Source organism: Trachemys scripta, chromosome 7, assembly GCF_013100865.1.
Source record: "Trachemys scripta elegans isolate TJP31775 chromosome 7, CAS_Tse_1.0, whole genome shotgun sequence".
NCBI lineage: Eukaryota > Metazoa > Chordata > Testudines > Emydidae > Trachemys > Trachemys scripta.
In genome coordinates this window covers 76,460,541-76,478,205 of record NC_048304.1, presented here as the reverse complement: position 1 = coordinate 76,478,205, position 17,665 = coordinate 76,460,541, and the positions used below count along the sequence as shown (strand labels likewise).

Genomic DNA, 17,665 nt, shown 5'->3' with positions numbered 1-17,665 from the left:
GGGGGGGGGGGGGGGGGGGGGGGGGGGGGGGGGGGGGGGGGAGAGAAGAGCCCAGGGCTGGGAGAGAAGAGCCCAGGGCTGGGGTGGCAGGAGATGCAGGAGGGGAGAGAGTCCAGGGCTGGGGCAACACGGGCGTGCGGGGGAGCCAGGGCTGCGGTGGGGGGCGGCAAAAAACCTAGAGCTGGCTCTAGGTTCACAGAAAGCTGCAGCATGAGGTTTCAGTTCCACACTCCTTCCCCTGCCCTTTTCTGTTAATTGCAGCCAAGGAAATGCTGGGAAATGTAGTTCTTTCCCTGCTCCAGGGCTGGCTCTATAGGCAGGGAGCTAACTAAGGAACTACAGCTCCCAGGACCTCCTGTTGGTTCTCAGCTCCCATGCTGGATTCTTGCGCCCCTGCAAATTTGCTGCCCCAAGCAACTGCTTGCTTTGCTGGTGCCTAGAGCCGGCCCTGGGTGTGGAGGGGTGGGGGAACAGCAGCCCAAAAAAAGGAGATATGCACTCTCTCAGAAGAATAGGTTTTTGTAAAACCATTAATTTTAATTTATTTATTAAAGTTTTGTATTAAAATGCAAATATTATAGTTTTGTATTAGAATGCAAAAATCTATGCACACTGTAGATCTGAAATGGCTTATGGCATCTATTTTTCAGAGTCCCAGTTTATGCTCCATCAAGCATTTCAATTACCTTAGCATACAGGTCAGATGCAGTTTCTTCAGAATACATCTCAGTCTACTAAAGTTTTCCATAACATTAAAATGCTTCAATGCACCACTTAATTGACCTAATATTAGTTTTATTTTTAAACTAAGGATTTCATTTTTTACATTTCTTAAGACAGTTGGCCTTAACTTTCCAAATTTCTTATGTTCAACTGCCACATAAATATATACATACACACTGCAAACAGAATACAGCCAGTAAAAATAGATATAATCAAAGCCTCCCATTCACAATGTTATTAGGGAGTGGGGTAACACAGGTTAGATTATACCATCAACTGTATTTCACAGCAGACAATCCTAAAGACACTTGGTTAACACAACAGGGGCGGGGGAGTAAACATTTAGCAATATTGAAGCAACTCAACTCTAAATTCTGAAGAAGAATATGACAATTAAGTCTTTTTTAAAATAAACTATGGAAATATGTATCAATATTAAATTTGGACTAAATCTTAAACTTCACTACTGATACAGAATACAATAAAGATAAACCCTAAATCTCTATACAGTAGAAAACTAACATGACAAAAATTAGGTAGCCCAACCTGGATCTTTGACAGTTTCATTATTTGTGAAAGATTTTACTGGACTCTGTTACAGTCCTTCTAAACAGGGTATTTTAAACGAAAAGAGGAATTTCAGAACCAGTTCTATTTACTGATTTCATTTCGTGCTCTGTAGCTACTTAATTACTCAAATGCTATCTAATTCAGGCCAGATCTATCTGGCACACTTCTCAATTCCAAAGGTACTAGAATCACTTTTAATCTCAGATGAAATGTTTCAACAATCCTCATTTTTCAAGTGTTAATTGAAGCCCCTCTTACAAAAAGTTAAAAATCATCACTTCCTTCCAAGGATAAAATTCAACCAGCTGAATTCAGGGTGAATCCAGTGCACTGACTACCTGCTCCGCCAAGCAGGCAGCACAGAGATTCTGCAACATAAATCAGCATAAAAGGGTGCATTTTGTTGTCTTTTGCCAGTCACCTTGTTGCTATGAAGAGCAGATAGTTCAGCCTGCCACTTAATATTGCATAGACAAGAGATCAAATTTGTATACAGGGGAATTAAGGGATGGTAAAAGAATTAGCTGTTTTACTTATACATTTACTCAAATTAATTGTTACTTAAATGTTTTAAAAATGGAAAAGAACTTTTCCTAATACCATCAGTCTAGTCATTTCACTATCATTTTAAAAAAAAAGCAAAGACGTTATTTTTAAAAAGCTCCACTCCATTTTGGCACTTAGAATAATAAAAAGCCACAACATTATAATGGTCATGAAGGAAAAATTAGGTTAGCTTCACAGGCTGATACATTTCACAGTTCAACCAATGGCATACTTCAACAGATACCCACTAACTTCTTAGAAAATGTTTTGAAGTGTGCAAACACACATACACACACACACACACACACACTCTATTTGTGATGAAAAATGCTGTAAAAAAATCAACAGAACTAGAAACAGAGCCTTCCATATCTACATATTGTAATCTGATTAATAGGACCCTACCAAATTCACGGTCCATTTTGGTCAATTTCATGGTCACAGGATTTTAAAAAATCATAAAGTTCGTGATTTCAGCTATTTAAATCTGAAATTTCACAGTGTTGTAATTGTAGGGGTCCTGATCCAAAAAGGAGTTGGGGGGGGGGGGAAGTCACAAGGTTATTGTAGCAGGGTTTTGGTACTAGTACTCCTAATTCTGCACTGCTGCTGGAGGTAGTTCTGCCTTCAGAGCTGGGTAGCTGGATAGCGGCAGTTGCTGGCCAGGATCCCAGCTCTGAAAGCAGAGCTGCCACCAGCAGCAGCGCAGAACTAAGGATGGCACGGTATTGCCACCCTTAGTTCTGTACTGTTGCCTGCAGAGCTGGGCCCTCAGTCAGCAGCCACCACTCTCCAACCGCCCAGCTCTGAAAGCAGCACAGCAGTAAGGGTTGCAATACTGTGACTCCCCCTAAAATAACTTTGCGACCCCCCTGCAACTCTCTTTTGGGTCAGGACCCCCAATTTGAGTAATTCTGGTCTCCCCCGTGAAATCTGTATAGTATAGGGTAAAAGCATACAAAAGACCAGATTTCACAGGGGGAGACCAGATATCAAGGTCTATGATGCGTTTTTCATGGTCATGAATCTGGTAGGGCCCTACTGATGAATGACCTTTAAAGCATACTGATTACTATGTACTTTTCAGAGAACACAATTCTTATAGAAATTCTATCGTATCCTCTTAATGGAAAAGTGAAATGAGACTTCATGAAGACTCCAAGGCCTGATGTGTAAAGAAGCTTCGCAAATGGAAAATGGAAGGCTCCTGGTTAGCTTATGTCTACACATGTTCCCAGCAGGCAAAAAGCCAAGAGAGGAATTGAGGCTTGGTACTTGCTTAAATGAACAGTGGGTTTTCTCTTAAATGTATGAGAATCTTGCATGCAAACCTACTATCCACAGCTGAGTGGTTATCTTTCAAAAGAAAGATCTTTAACCAAATCTAATCATTTTTCAGTAATCATACATTTAACTTTTTATTTGTATTACAGCAGCACCTAGAGATCAGGGCCACATTGTGCCAGGCACAATACAGACATGTGGTAAGAGAGAAACCTCACCCAGAAGAGCTGATATTCTGAACATGCAAGACAGATAAAGGGTGGGAGACCAAGTGACTTGCTCAAGATCACATTGTAGCAAGTGAGTGGCAGAGCGAGCCAGGGAACCCAGGTCTGACTCCCAGGCCACTAATCGATCCTTACTTGACTGCATTTCCTCTACTCAGTATCCCATATTCTCAAATTTCAGGACAAGGTTGATACACATCACTTCAAATCTAACAAGCTGCTCTTTGAAATGACACGAAAAATATCAACACTGATGTTTAAAGAATGCAAGAATTGAACTGTTTACATTTTACCAGCATTTTTAAGGTAGGAGAAACAAACCAAGTTTTCAGCAAGATCCTAGCAGATGTTTCAAATTGCTCTGGGGACAGGCATCAACTCTCGTACTGTAATATGACAACCCTGTAATATGTAACCAACTCTCATACTGTAATATGACAACTATAAAGTGAAATTTTTAGCTGCACTATTCTTGCTGCCTACAAGCTCATCAAATATTTTTGACCTAACTTAGGCCACTGAACATGGTTAAAATCAAAAGTTAGAAAATACAAAAGGTAGTGATCCCAAATCAATGCTAAACACAGCGACACTGCACAGTCTAAATGCATAGCATTTTTCTTGCTTAAATCCAACACATCAAGCTACAAAAATAAAATGTACAAGACTAGAGAATGCCAGGTTGTACATGCGTTGCAAAGTTATGTTTAATATAGGATCTTTTAAAAATTTAAATTAATAAAACATTTTTCCATGTTAAAGTTGGAAAACCCTGAGTTTATGATTTTAAATGTACCACCTTTTACATTCAAAAACTTAAGTGAGTTCAATGTTATGACCTAGTTTGTTTTTAAGAGGTATTTTTAAGTATTGCACCAATTCCTCCATGAAGTGTGCGCTCCTTCAGATGCGCCAATTATACACTCGCACACTTAAGAGGCACTGGTGGGATTTTCCCAAGATCTGCACTGGCACTTCCATCGTCAGGTCAGGCGTAATTCCTGACCATCCAATGGGACAAAAGAGACCAAAAACTGATGTGAGAAGCTCATCTACTCCACTTCCCAAGTCAGAAGTGACAGGGGAACCACTACATAGGCACACGTATTTCAAGATTCTCAGGAACCCAGAGCCTTGGTGCCTGCTGGAGTGCAAAAGTCCAAGAACCAAAAAATCCAATGTGTACACATACCAATTTCTAAAACGTGCAACAAACATCTTCGCATATTTTACATCGTATGTACCACTTGAGAACCAACTCAGCATATAGAAAACTAGATAATATACATTATACATACACAATCTAATTTCACAATAGGAAGAGCTGTTCTCTGCTGCTGTTGTCAGAGACCGAGAGCACCATGGCCATGAGAGTGCAGTGCTGCTACTGGGCCACAAAAGTGCATAGCTGATTCTCTTTTCCAGCCCAACAGCCCATTCCTCACTTGCACACTCTAATGTAAGCAACATCCAATCCCGTTCACCCACCTCCAGCCTCCCACTCTGACTAAGAGAGAGACATATATACATTCCCTTGCAACCTACTCACCAGGCCTGACTCTTTCTACATACACGCGGACACACATAACAGGATTATTTTAAAAGGTTGACAACCCTAACATAAGCATTATTGGTCAATCTTGCACCACAATGGTGGCAGAATACTCAGATCCTTCACAGGAAGGATGAAAAAGGTGACAGTCACAGCACTACTGCTACCATCATGGCCAGTTCCCTTTGCATTCAGGGATCTATTAAGATCACATCAGCAAGCAGGTGTTATCACACTAGAGCTGTGATGACAGCCACTTTTTAGAGATTCCCCTGTGTTTTTTTTTTTTGTTTGTTTGTTTTTTTAAGTTGAACAGTGGTGTCTAAGGCTGAAGTTCCACTATACTCCATTGCCAAGTGAATAAACATGTTATGTTTAAAATAAATGAAGGTACTGCTGTTGATTACTTACTTCTGCCTTTACAAAAAAATACCTCCTGCAATTCCAACAAAACCTCAACATAAAACCCAAACAGAACACATTATTGGGGAAAACATTCTATACTGAACATTCTAAACATTCTTTCCAAATAAAAACAAGATCACTGGTAAATCAGCCCCACTTCACATAAAGCAGTTATGCAAATCAATGCAGCACTGTATCTGGTCATTTTACTAACCCCATGTAAAATGGTCATGTTGATCTAAACTAGAAAAATTAACACCTGGGCATTAATATCAGACCTAACCTGGAAGGAATGCTACTTTTATATAATATATTTCAGACTTCAAGAAACTAGCCAAGTTTTTAAGGGCCTGATCCAAAACCCATTGAAGTCAATGTAAAGATTGCTGCTGATTTCAATGGACTTTCAGTTCAGGGCCTGCAAGGGCCCTGATCCAAATGTCGCACTGCTTGTAGAAGTTCATTATCCCACTAAAATAATTGTATAGTAGGGATCAAAGTACCGTAATTACTGCATTCTAGTTCATTCTGTTCTATGAAACTTATAAATGTACATCTCCCCTTTCAACTCATTCAGCTGTTTCAACACAATCTAGTAGTTCTGTCCACTACAAATGTTCATAACTCCATGGCTTACACACAGGAGGTGGGAACTTTGAAAAGGAAGGCTAAGTCTCAAAGAAGCCACCTTTTAAGTTTGCACATTTAATCACAAACACGATTCCTGAAACTACATCAATTAACTGAATGGGAAGCACTCAGACTTTAGACAGCATATTAATTATGACTCCCACATATTTAGAACTAGAAACTATTTTTAATAAATTAAAATATTTCAGATATGATATTTAGAGCTACAGAGCACGCCCATCACTATTTTCTACTGTCAAGCATTTAAAGTGGATGTTTCACTATAGTTAAGAAGCACTTCACAAATAATTCTACTACACAAAGATCTGAAAATAAGAAACAAGTATGTTTCATTGCTAAACAGCAGACAGGCACAAAGCCAAACAGCCTGAAATAAGTACTCAAAACAGGGCAGATTTTCCAATGGAGGTAAAGATTATAATATAACCAAAAGGAATGTGCAAGCCAGCAATACTTAACTCAGCAGTTCATGCCAAACCATGATAGCCTGTTGTACTACTTAAAAAACACAGAAACTTGAGAAAGTGATATTATTACAATTGTTAACGGAATGCAAGAACATTTTTAAACTACAAGTCACCAAAAATCATTTCACACACACAGATATAAAAAAATATAGAAAAGTCTAGTCAGCACATTTGGGATTTGAAAGCTAGAAAAATATCTAAAACCTTTTCGGCTATACATATGTTAACACCAAAACTAAATGCTATTAGAAAGGTTCCATTTACCACACTACTATGTGTTTATCCAGAATACTTTTTATGCATTGGAAAGTAAAAACGACAAGAGTCAGAGATTTTAGTAGAAGAACTTTTTAAGCGTCTACAAAGAGAGATAGTATCTTAAATTTTATTCTTCTTAATGAGTCAGTGTGAGGTTCTCACTAGCAAAGACTATTACAGGGAAGACAGCCTTCTGCTCTGCATCCCTGCCAGCAACACTTGTACATTTGACATTTCAAATGTCAGAACGTTAAGTCAGTCGAATTCTAACTGCCCATGTCTGAAATTACCAACATAGTACACCGTTCTTTATATCAAAGGATGGCAAAAATGTTCCTTTATACAACATATTCTAGGTAGTTGATAGCTATCATTATTATACCTTTTTCTTAAGATTCTGATTGGTTTATGTGATAAATTTCTGTCTTTGCCAATCACTGAAGCATCTTTGCCCCTTATGTTAAAACAGTTCATTTCCAAATGAAAAATACTAAAAAGGAAGCTTAATAATCAATTTTGTTGCACAATTTAAATCCAGCTTTTACAATATACATTTATAGATACTATACAATTTGCCAGTTTTACAAGGACTATAATGCCCTATAAAATCAGGCATCCACTATTTGAGTTTGATTGTGCAACAAAGCAGCTACCTAGCACAAAAACTACTAAACTCAGGTCTTCAGTGAGTAATCTTCTGCTGTAAACCATGATTGTATTAAAACAGAAGCTCTCAAACTGTGGTCCACGAGCTCCATTCAGATGGTCCGCAAATAGTTCTCTCTAAGGTGCATGCCTGGGTGGCCACACACAAGAGAATGAAGGGCCACCCACCTAATTAGTGGAGCCGCGCAGGTATGGCTCCACTAAGTAGGTGTCTGGACCCTGAGAAGACGCACATGTAAGGTGAGGTGGTGGCCTTGGGGGGAATAAGGGGTAGTGGGAGGGGGCAGTAGAAAAAGGGGGTGGGGGGAATTTGGGATGTGCAGGGCTGTGGCAGCCAGAGAAAGAGGCGACTTTCCCCAACTCCAGGGCTGCGGCTGCTGGGGAGAGACAGCCCTCCTTCCCAGCCTCAGCTCTGTGGCTGCTGTGGTGGGGGACAGAGGGCACATCCATAGCATTAGAAAGGTAAGACTACTGATATTAAAATATGAGTTCTGCACTTTTATTTGTAGAACAAAAAAAGTTTATTATTAAGGTTGTTTTTTTAAATATAGCCCTTTTATCCAAAGCGCTTTACAATAGTTAGCTAACAGTACAAACAACATTTGGAAAGATCATTAAGTGGTCCGAGACTCTCAGCAATTTTCAAGTGGTTCGCGAAAAAAAAAAAAGTTTGAGAACCACTGTATTGAAGCATAAGGGCTGAGTATCAACACAACTTTGCTAGGATTTTTGTAGTCCTAGTCTTCCTTCTCTAGGACTTTCAATATTCCAGACAGCCAAACTTAAAGTATCATTGGCTAAATAAATGAAATCAAAATAGTAAAGGGGAAATGTATTAACAGAGAATTCAGAATTACCCTGTCAGAAGAACCAGACGCTGTTATAGGAATGTGGGTAGTATGAGAAGAAAACTTCCATACCTATTTGTATAATTACTGAAAAGAGTGTATTTTCCTTATCCAGTTACTTATAGTTTTGCATGAAAGATCATTTGAGAATAGAAAAAAAATATGCAAATGATCAAATACAGAATAACCAGGCCTTGTTTGAATTATTGCTGAAGTATATCAGACACAATCATCCACCAGCATAAATTCTGAACAAAGCAATCTCAGGCATTTTACTTTCAGTAAAATATGAATTCAAAATGCAAAAGAAATATGATCATTAGACTCTAATTTAGAAGCAACTTTATTAAGATGAACTGTTGGAATTATTAGAGCTACATTGCTATTAAAGTTTTTGCCTTACCCCAGTCAGAAAGGACTGATATGTACTCTGGAGAAAGGTATTCCCAGTTTGTGAGCATTCATTCTTGCAGGCAACAAACATTCTGCCAATCAGCCAGAGGATAATAATCAGAGGAGAGGATCTAAGAAGAAAAATTGTGCCCATTGGGAGTTTGGAAAGAGGGAGGAGGATGAAAAAATAATAAGCTATGCAGAATTATCAACATTTGAGAGATTTGTATAGACATTTCATATTAATTCTGTATGAAATGTTATCATTAAAGCCTAAAAATTAATCAATAATTGCCTTATCAATTACTTTGTACAAAGTCGGTATACAGTCAAATAAGGTTTGCCTTTTTGAAAATTAATCAAGATAGACCACAATCTTGGGAAATCATCAGCATAGACAGGGACAAGTCATGTTCAACATTAGACTAACTGGGCATGGGGACCAACTCAAAGAACCTCAAGTCACGTTCTACCTTAATACAGTGTTCTATTGCAAGCAAGCCCGGGGGACCAATGGCAAATTTCTAGGGGCTTCAGGGTTCAAAGCAACAATATTCTGCCTTCTCCCTAGATGAGTACAAGGCAATGCACCGAACGGTGACCTATCCAAACAAAGTACTTCTGAACAGTTTCAACAACAACACTGTTGACAACAATGAGCATATTTAAAAGTGAGTATCTATTGAATCAAAAAGGAGTCCTGTCAAGTAGGACTATGGCACAAACGTGAGAACTTAAACATGGGGGAGGGTCTAGTTTTTGGTGTGTTTAGGTATTTTTGCTTGCTTGGGTTTTTTTTGTTTGTGTTTTGTTTTTTAAAGGTGGTGGTAAATTGGATGTCTTGACAGAGACACATTCTAATATTTTCCCACACTGCAAGAGAGGATAACGAAAAATAAGTATCATTAGGGTATCTACAGAATTTCCCTACTATACTTATCTAAAATGTTAATTTTAATTGCCTTGATACTACAGTGTCAGACATCATAAATATACAAGATATGTATATACCAATTGTTCTCAACCAGGGGTATGAGTACCCCTGGGGGTACTTAGAGGTCTTGCAGGGGGTACAATAACTCAACTAGATATTTGCCTCATTTTACAACAGGCTACATAAAAAGCACTAGCGAAGTCAGTACAAACTAAAATTTCATACAATGACTTGTTTATACTGCTGTAAACGCTATACACTGAAATGTAAGTACAATATTTATATTCCAATTGATTTTTTATAATTATATGGTAAAAATTAGAACGTAGGCAATTTTTCAGTAATAGTGTGCTGTGATGCTTTTGTATTTTTCTGTCTGATTTTGTAAGCAAGTAGTTTTTAAGTGAGATGAAACTTCGGGGGTAATGCAAGACAAATCAGACTCCTGAAAGAGGTAACAGTAGTCTGGAAAGGTTGAGAACCATTGCTATATACCATACACAGGTGTACAATATTCAAAACCTATTTTGAGGTATGACACAGAAAGCACATTATATCTATCATCGTTTTAAAAATTGATTTAGAAAGACACCTAATCTATTAATGTATGTTGCGGTTGGTTTGTTTGAGTTTTGTTTTTATTTATTTATTTAATATTAAGGCCATCTTGTCTGTAGATTTATTCATAGCTGCTGCCTTAGTCAGACTACACTTTTTGGACAGCTTTCTGTAAATTTAATCTTTTATAGTGCCCCGTTGTTATGGTAATATTTTTGTGCGTCAAATTAAATTAATATTTTGGAATGATTTTCTTAATTGAGCGTTTGCTAAGATTTAGTTTACAACAGCAACAAATTTATTATGAAAGATTTTCTTCCAATATGTCACTACTGAAAGAATCATTGACATACTGTTTGACTCCGGCTTCCTTTTTGCAAAAATAATCTGTCTAATGAGATTTGTTCACAGATCTACACTGAAAAATGTTCTACATAAAAAAAAAAATCTGTATACCACGCTATATAGAGTGCATAGTAAAGTATGCATACAAAATAGAGTTTCACTAAATGTATATCATCATTAGGAATATCAAGCAATAACACTGGACATAACAAAAAGGAAATCTGACCATATGAGCTATTTAATGTGTTCCTATTGGTATATTTCTAAGGCATTAGAGTAGTTCTGTTCCAAAGACCATTAGAAACCCTGGTAAATCAAAGTTTATACTTTCACTGGATGGTTATCTCCAATACAAAAAAAAAAAAAAAAAAAAAGGAAATTCAGTATTGTCTAGAAGCTGGATCATAGTAATGTGAACATAGATTTCTGGGTATTATTGCCAGCTCTACCGTTGACTTGCTGGGGCACTTTGGCAAAGTCACTGTCTGTGTTTAACTTAACCATCTATAAAAGGAGCATAGCAGCATCCAGCAGGATCAAGAGATTTTATTCATGTTTGTAAAGCACTTTAAGATAGTTGGGTGGAAGTGCTGTGAATATAAACTATTAATTGAAGATGTAACTTTATTCCATAGTACCTTTCCTGAATTTTTCCAACAAACTTAATTTTACCAATATTCCATCTCTGATGGAGAAAGACTAATTTATTATGCTTGTCTCTTTATTCCATTTCCTAACAAGTCTATTTTTTCCGTCAAGAATACCAATTAACTAACTAGAAATTAATTCAATATGATGGTAGTCAGAGTTTTTACATTTACAAAAAAATCTTGTTACTGTGAATTCAATATGCTATTGTTCAATATACTACTGTGTGAGGGATACAATTTAAATGATCTATGGCACATGCATGCTAGGCTGAAATAACATACAATATCACAATTTTTTCTCTTAAGTTATACATATGCATTAATCACTGGATGGCACAGCTATATAATCAGACTGGATTCTGTTTATGAGGTTTGTTTTACCCTCCCACCCTTACCACCTCAGGCAGTAGAAAGACACAGGCTGTGGGATGAGGTAATGGAAGTTTATTTTACTGGTGGAGGAAAAGTGAAGAAAACTTTCTATTTTCCTACAGCACTTTTAACTTGTGACATTTGTTCACGAATACCTCCTCTTTTGAGTGTCTATGTGCAATTTACAAAATTTAGTTTTAAGACATCTTTGATGAGCACAAGTTTAGAATTAATTCAGTTAGTTATAACAAAAACTGTATGCTTCTCTGCATTCTTTATTACATAATGAGATTTCTCTACTAGTAACAAAATATTAACTGGTTAAAGATTAACCTACCCCCAGGAGAGAGAATCTCATTTGAAACAAATTCCAAACATTATAATTAGCAAGTCATACCACGGTTTTTGGGCAGACAATCCAGTTTTCCTAGTTACTTCATCCAGCATCCTCTTCCCTTTCTCCCCCCCCTCCCCCCCTCGGACCACCACCATTGGTGTTAAAAAATTTAAACAGACGTTCCGTGATGGTCATGATGAGTAAAACATTTTCAGGAAATTAACTGAACAATTTTAGCTGACAGATTCTTTAAAAAGCAAAAACAAAACAAAACAAAACACAAAAAAAACCCCACACCTTTTATTTTTAGGAGTTGGTTCACTACTGGCATAACTCTAGCTAAAATAAAATGTTTTCTCCAAAACATATCCAAAAAAATAGTGCATTTACTTGGAATTAATTTCTTCCTTATCTCATCCTCAATCTCTCTACCATTTCTCCAACTTTATTATTTTAAATTACAAAATTCCAATTACACTGATTATAAACTATCATATTCAGGGAATATGAATTATGGGACCAGATTTTTTTCTTCCATTTTGTTTTCCTGTTGTCAAAGATTACATTTTCTAACATTGCTTTAAGTTACTCAGTGCATTTTCAAGTAATTCAGAAGGCAATAAAAAGCACTACGTTTACAGATTTAGAATGACTGCTCTCATGCATAAGAGCAAATATTTTCATTCGTGAAATAATACATAAATGAAGAGCTACAAGTCTCCTGTTATGATTTTTGAAAAATGCAGCCTGAACAGTTGAAAAAGAAAGAAAGTCAGTTAAGTATACAGTATTTATACATCACACAATTATAAGTGGCCATAAAATTATGTGGCTTGCACAGGCCATGCTAAGTGCATGCTAATAATGTACTCCTGTTCCTCCTCTTAAAAAAAAAAAAAGAAAGAAAAAAAAGCTCGATCAACTATCATGTGTCATTCTAAACATTTAAGAAAATAAAATTGCACTTTTTAAAAGTTCCATAATCTCATTCAATTCAAATATGCTTTATCCTCTCAGAAATTTTAAAGGTAACAGTTTGCAATTCAGCTCCATTCTCATTGGAATAGAGCAAAAGGTATTAGAAAAGCTAAATAAATTACACAACTGTGAAAGATACATCCACCTTTAAAACAATATTTTCTATTTGTATTAATATTTTTTCAAAACCTGTTTTCTTAACTTTCACGAGAGTGACATAATTCAAAACACAGTGGAACAAAATGCAAGAAACAATACAAATGTATAACAAATCCTAACCCTAACACAAACATCATCAAACATTACTACTCATGTATATCTAATAAGTTACTCTTTTCAAAACTAAGTTTTTTCACCTAAAATAACCTCTAAATCATTTACCTTAAGAGTACACTACACTATTAGGTGTATTATTTTAGTGATATGGTATGGATAATATATATCAGTTCAAAAAACTGCACTGCAACACTCCAACTAAAATGGAAAAATATTAGATCAAATTAGAATATAGTCATTATTTAAACGACTCTGATATTCAAAAAAAACTCCAGAAATGGAAAGTTTTCTTGCAATTCTGAAACCTTCCATTTTATGAAAGCTCACTATGCTAAGTAGCAAAACACTGTCCTATTCCTGAAAAATCTGAAATGCTTCAGATGAGCTGAAAGCTCGTTTTTGTTCGTTTAAAGTCTTTCCAGTAGCCCACGACATTCAAGATTACCTTGAAACCTTTTACAACCTCTTTTACAGTTTTCACAGTAGAGCAAGGCTTTATTTCAATACCAGTAACGCTAATAGCGTTTATAGTTAGGATGCTGCTGGTGAAACCACAGAACTGCGAAGTGATGTTGTTAGAGACAGAATTTGACACCTGTATTAATAATAAGTGAGATTTTTACGAACTGAGGGTAACTCAAGATGAATTTTGCAAGAGATTTAGGTGACACTAGAGCTCAGTCTCCACCGCTTTATGAAAGAATCCCTTCCCACCCCCAAGAGGAGCTCGGTTTGTAAGCCCTGACATCTGCAGACAGCAGAGAGTTTACCCACATCTGGGATTGGAAGTGCTAGGGAACAGGAACGGGGAGGGGGTGGGGGTGGGGAGTAAGTTTCAGAGCCAGGACATTTCAAGTGTTCTCTCTGGGGACCGTTCCTAACGCGGTCTCTTAGGGGCCGCTTTGAGAAGCGCAGAACCTGGAACATCCCAGCAGGAGCAGCCATGCTACGCCCCCCTACCCGGGGTCAAACAGCAAGTGTCCCAGCTCCTGGGGGGTCCAGCAGAGGCGAGTCCACAGCTGGAGTCCCCGCCTGCGTCCCAGCCCTTCCCAGCAAGAGGGGCAGGCCCCGGGCCAGCGGCTGGGCACCCCCTGCCAGGGGAGAGACCAGCCGCCTCTCGCCGGGGGGACCCGTTGGAGCCCACTGCGGGGACGCGGCTTCCCCAGCGCCACACGCACCTCCCGCCCCCGCTAGCCCAGCAGCGGGAGACAGCGCTCCCCTCCCGCGGCCCCAGCCCACGGCGGCCAGCGCTTTCCCCGGCCCGGGGCTCCCCCACGCCCGCGCACCCCGCTCACCTTGCAGCATGGCCTCCAGTTTCTTCCTGTCCACCCGGAATCGCTCCTCGCCCCACTCGGGGCTGCGCAGGGGCCGCGGGCCAGCCGAGTCCTCCTCGGAGCCGGGCAGCGGGGAGTCGGCGCTCCGCTCGCTGTTGGAGCCCGGGTCGGAGAGCGGCTGCGGCAGGTAGCCGCTCAGCGGGTCGCACTGCGCCGCCATGGCGCTGCCGGGCGGCCCCCGCCTCTGCTCCGAGCCCCACTCGGCCGCTTCCCCGCGGGACGCTATCTGCCCCCACAGCCGCCCCCGCGCCTCATCCCAGCCGCTGCCTGCCAGAGTCCCGGCCCCGGCGCCGCTGCCTGCGCCCGCCTCTCCCTCCGGCTCCCCGCCGAGTGCGCCAGTCCCCGGGCCGGCCGCGGCTCTGCGGCGCCCCCACCCCGCCCGCAGTCCGCACAGCATCTCCGCCTCCATTGGGCAGCCCGCGGCCCGCCGGGAGGGGCAGGGGATATCCCCGGGCCGGGGGAGGGGGCAGGGGATCCCGGGGGAGGGAGACCCTCGGCATGGGGGTGGAGGGAGCCTGGCGGCGCGGGGCCGGGATCCCGGTGAGGGGCACCCAGCACTGGCCACTGGGATCCCCGGCCCCTCCTGGGAGCGCGGGACTCACCCCATAATCGGGGTCAGGAGATCCCCATCCCAGAGAGACCCCATCCCCATGGAGAGTGGGGGGAACACGCTACAATGGGAGCACGGGATCTCCAACTCCGGGAAGACACCCCATCGGTGGGACAGAGAGATGCTTATCCTGGGGGGCACCCCTTCATGGGATGGGGATCCCCTGGAAAACGAAATCGGTGACACCATCATTGGCAGGGAGATCAACATCCCAGAGGGAGACACCCCATCATTAGAGTCTAGAGATACTTATCCTGCATGGGAGCCACACCCCATCCTGAGGCAGAGGGATCCCCATTCTCTTGGGGTGAGTAGTCTATCGTGGAGAGTAGGTGAACCTCCCCCTAGGGGAAGACACTTCATCATGCGGGGGGGAACAACCAGAGGGAATACCCTGGGTGCACTCCATAATGGGGATCCTTATCTTAAGGGAGATACTCCACAGTGGACATAGAGGGATCCCTGTTGTGGGGGAAGAGAGCCCATAATGAGAGTATGGGTGATTCCCATCTCAGGGGGGAGATACCCATCATGATGGCACAGGGAGACCCATCCTGGAGGGAGCCACCCATGGCAGGGGGGCAGAGGGATTTTCATCAGAGGAGGAGGGGCAGGAGGATCCCAGCAAAAGTGGAGATACCCTCTTATTAGGAAAGAAGGGGTCTATATCCCCACCTGGCAGATGCCGCATCATAGGGGCAAGCAGAAATAGGACATCCCCAGAGAAGTCAGTGAATAGTATTAGAACCACAAGTTGTGGGGACTCTATGTCAGTACAATGACTGCCTGCAGGGTTGGGGCTATAGTCTTCTCAAACAGTAAGCACATGCTTCAATGTTTGTAGGATCAGGGCTCATATGACTATATCATTTAGGAAGGAGAAGAAAAAGAGCAGATATAATAAGATGATATAAAATGATGAATAGTGAAAAGGTCAACTGCCTGATCTCACTTAATCTGCTACAAAATAAAAATTAAGCAATAACAAAATTAAAGGGATGTCACTTTAAAATTGGCCCCAGTCTAAACTTTCAGAACCTAAGCTCTATACAAAATGTTCCTACATTGCATTTGCAGTTTTGAAAACCCAAACAACACAGAAGGTGTAACAAACAAACAACACGCTGAAATTGACTTCACTGATTTTTCATTGTTGAAATTGAGAGAAGTGCAAACAGTAAATAAAAAGCATTAGGAGTGGGACATAAACTAAATGTTTAAATGCCTTTCACTTTTGATACTTTAACTTGTAGTAATATATGTTAAGAAAAGTGTTTGTTTACAACACATGGGGACACAGCAGGTGATGCAAATTAGCATAACTCCAGCTAAGAAACTGGCCCAGGATTTTTAAATTCAACATGTCCCTTTAAGCGAATAGCTTATCAAGGTTCAGTAAAATAATATGCATTTATATGAATAAGAGTGTATCTGTGGTTACACTAGTTAGGATTAAAAAAATAAGGGTTATCAATCCTCAAACTTCAGGGCATAACTGATTGCCATCTAGATCAAGGAAAAAAGCTATATAATAATATATTCAAGGCTTGTCTATGTGGAAAAGTTATAACAGTATAAGATAAACTGTGATTTAGTTTATGTCTTTTTGGAAGCAATTTAAACAAAACTGGAAAAAGCCATTCTTATTCCAGAATAAGAGTTATACTGGGAGTTATACTGGTATAACCACAGAGATTTAGGCCTGGTCTACACTACGAGTTTAGGTCGACTTTAGCAGCGTTAAATCGAATTAAGCCTGGACACGTTCACACGACGAAGCTCTTTCTTTCAACTTAAAGGGCCCTTTAAACCGGTTTCTTTACTCCACCTCCGACGAGGGGATTAGCGATAAAATCGGCCTTAGTGGGTCGGAATTGGGGTAGTGTGGATGGAATTCGACATTATTGGCCTCCGGGAGCTATCCCACAGTGCTTCATTGTGACCGCTCTGGACAGCACTCTCAACTCAGATGCACTGACCAGGTAGACAGGAAAAGCCCCGCGAACATTTGAATTTCATTTCCTGTTTGCCCAGTGTGGAGAGCACAGGTGACCACGCAGAGCTCATCAGCACAGGTAACCGTGATGGATTCCCAGGATCGCAAAAGAGCTCCAGCATGGACCAAATGGGAGGTACGGGATCTGCTCGCCATATGGGGAGATGAATCAGTGCTAGCTGAACTCCGTAGCAGTAAAAGAAATGGCAAAATATTAGAAAAGGTCTCCAAGGCCATGAAGGACAGAGGCCATAACAGGGACGCACAGCAGTGCTGCGTGAAAATTAAGGAGCTACGGCAAGCCTACCACAAAGCCAGAGAAGCAAACGGAAGGTCCGGGGCAGAGCCGCAAACTTGCCGCTTCTACGCGGAGCTGCATGCCATTCTAGGGGGTGCAGCCACCACTACCCCAACCATGTGCTATGACTCCCTCACTGGAGAAACACACAGGGAAGAGGGTTCGGGGTACGAGGAAGATGAGGATGGAGGTAATGTAGATAGCTCACAGCAGCAAGGAAGCGGAGAAACAGCCAGGGTATCTTTGTCACCCTGGACCTGGAACCAGTAACCCCCGAACTCACCCAAGACCCTGAGGGCACAAAGGGGACCTCTGGTGAGTGTACCTTTGTAAATATTACACATGGTTTAAAAGCAAGCGTGTTTAATGATTAATGATTAATTTGCC

General features: G+C 40.7%; 1 protein-coding gene across 1 annotated transcript in view; it reads right to left on the bottom strand.

Annotated features, from left to right (window-relative positions):
* Positions 1–14,717, bottom strand: part of BICC1 (BicC family RNA binding protein 1) — a 209,920-nt gene extending 195,203 nt beyond the window's left edge. Inside the window, exon 1 of the mRNA XM_034776029.1 lies at positions 14,336–14,717. Coding sequence (XP_034631920.1) covers positions 14,336–14,534 — 199 coding nt within the window. The 5' untranslated portion in view covers positions 14,535–14,717. The remainder of the gene's footprint in view (positions 1–14,335) is intronic.
* Positions 14,718–17,665: the final 2,948 nt, after the last annotated feature.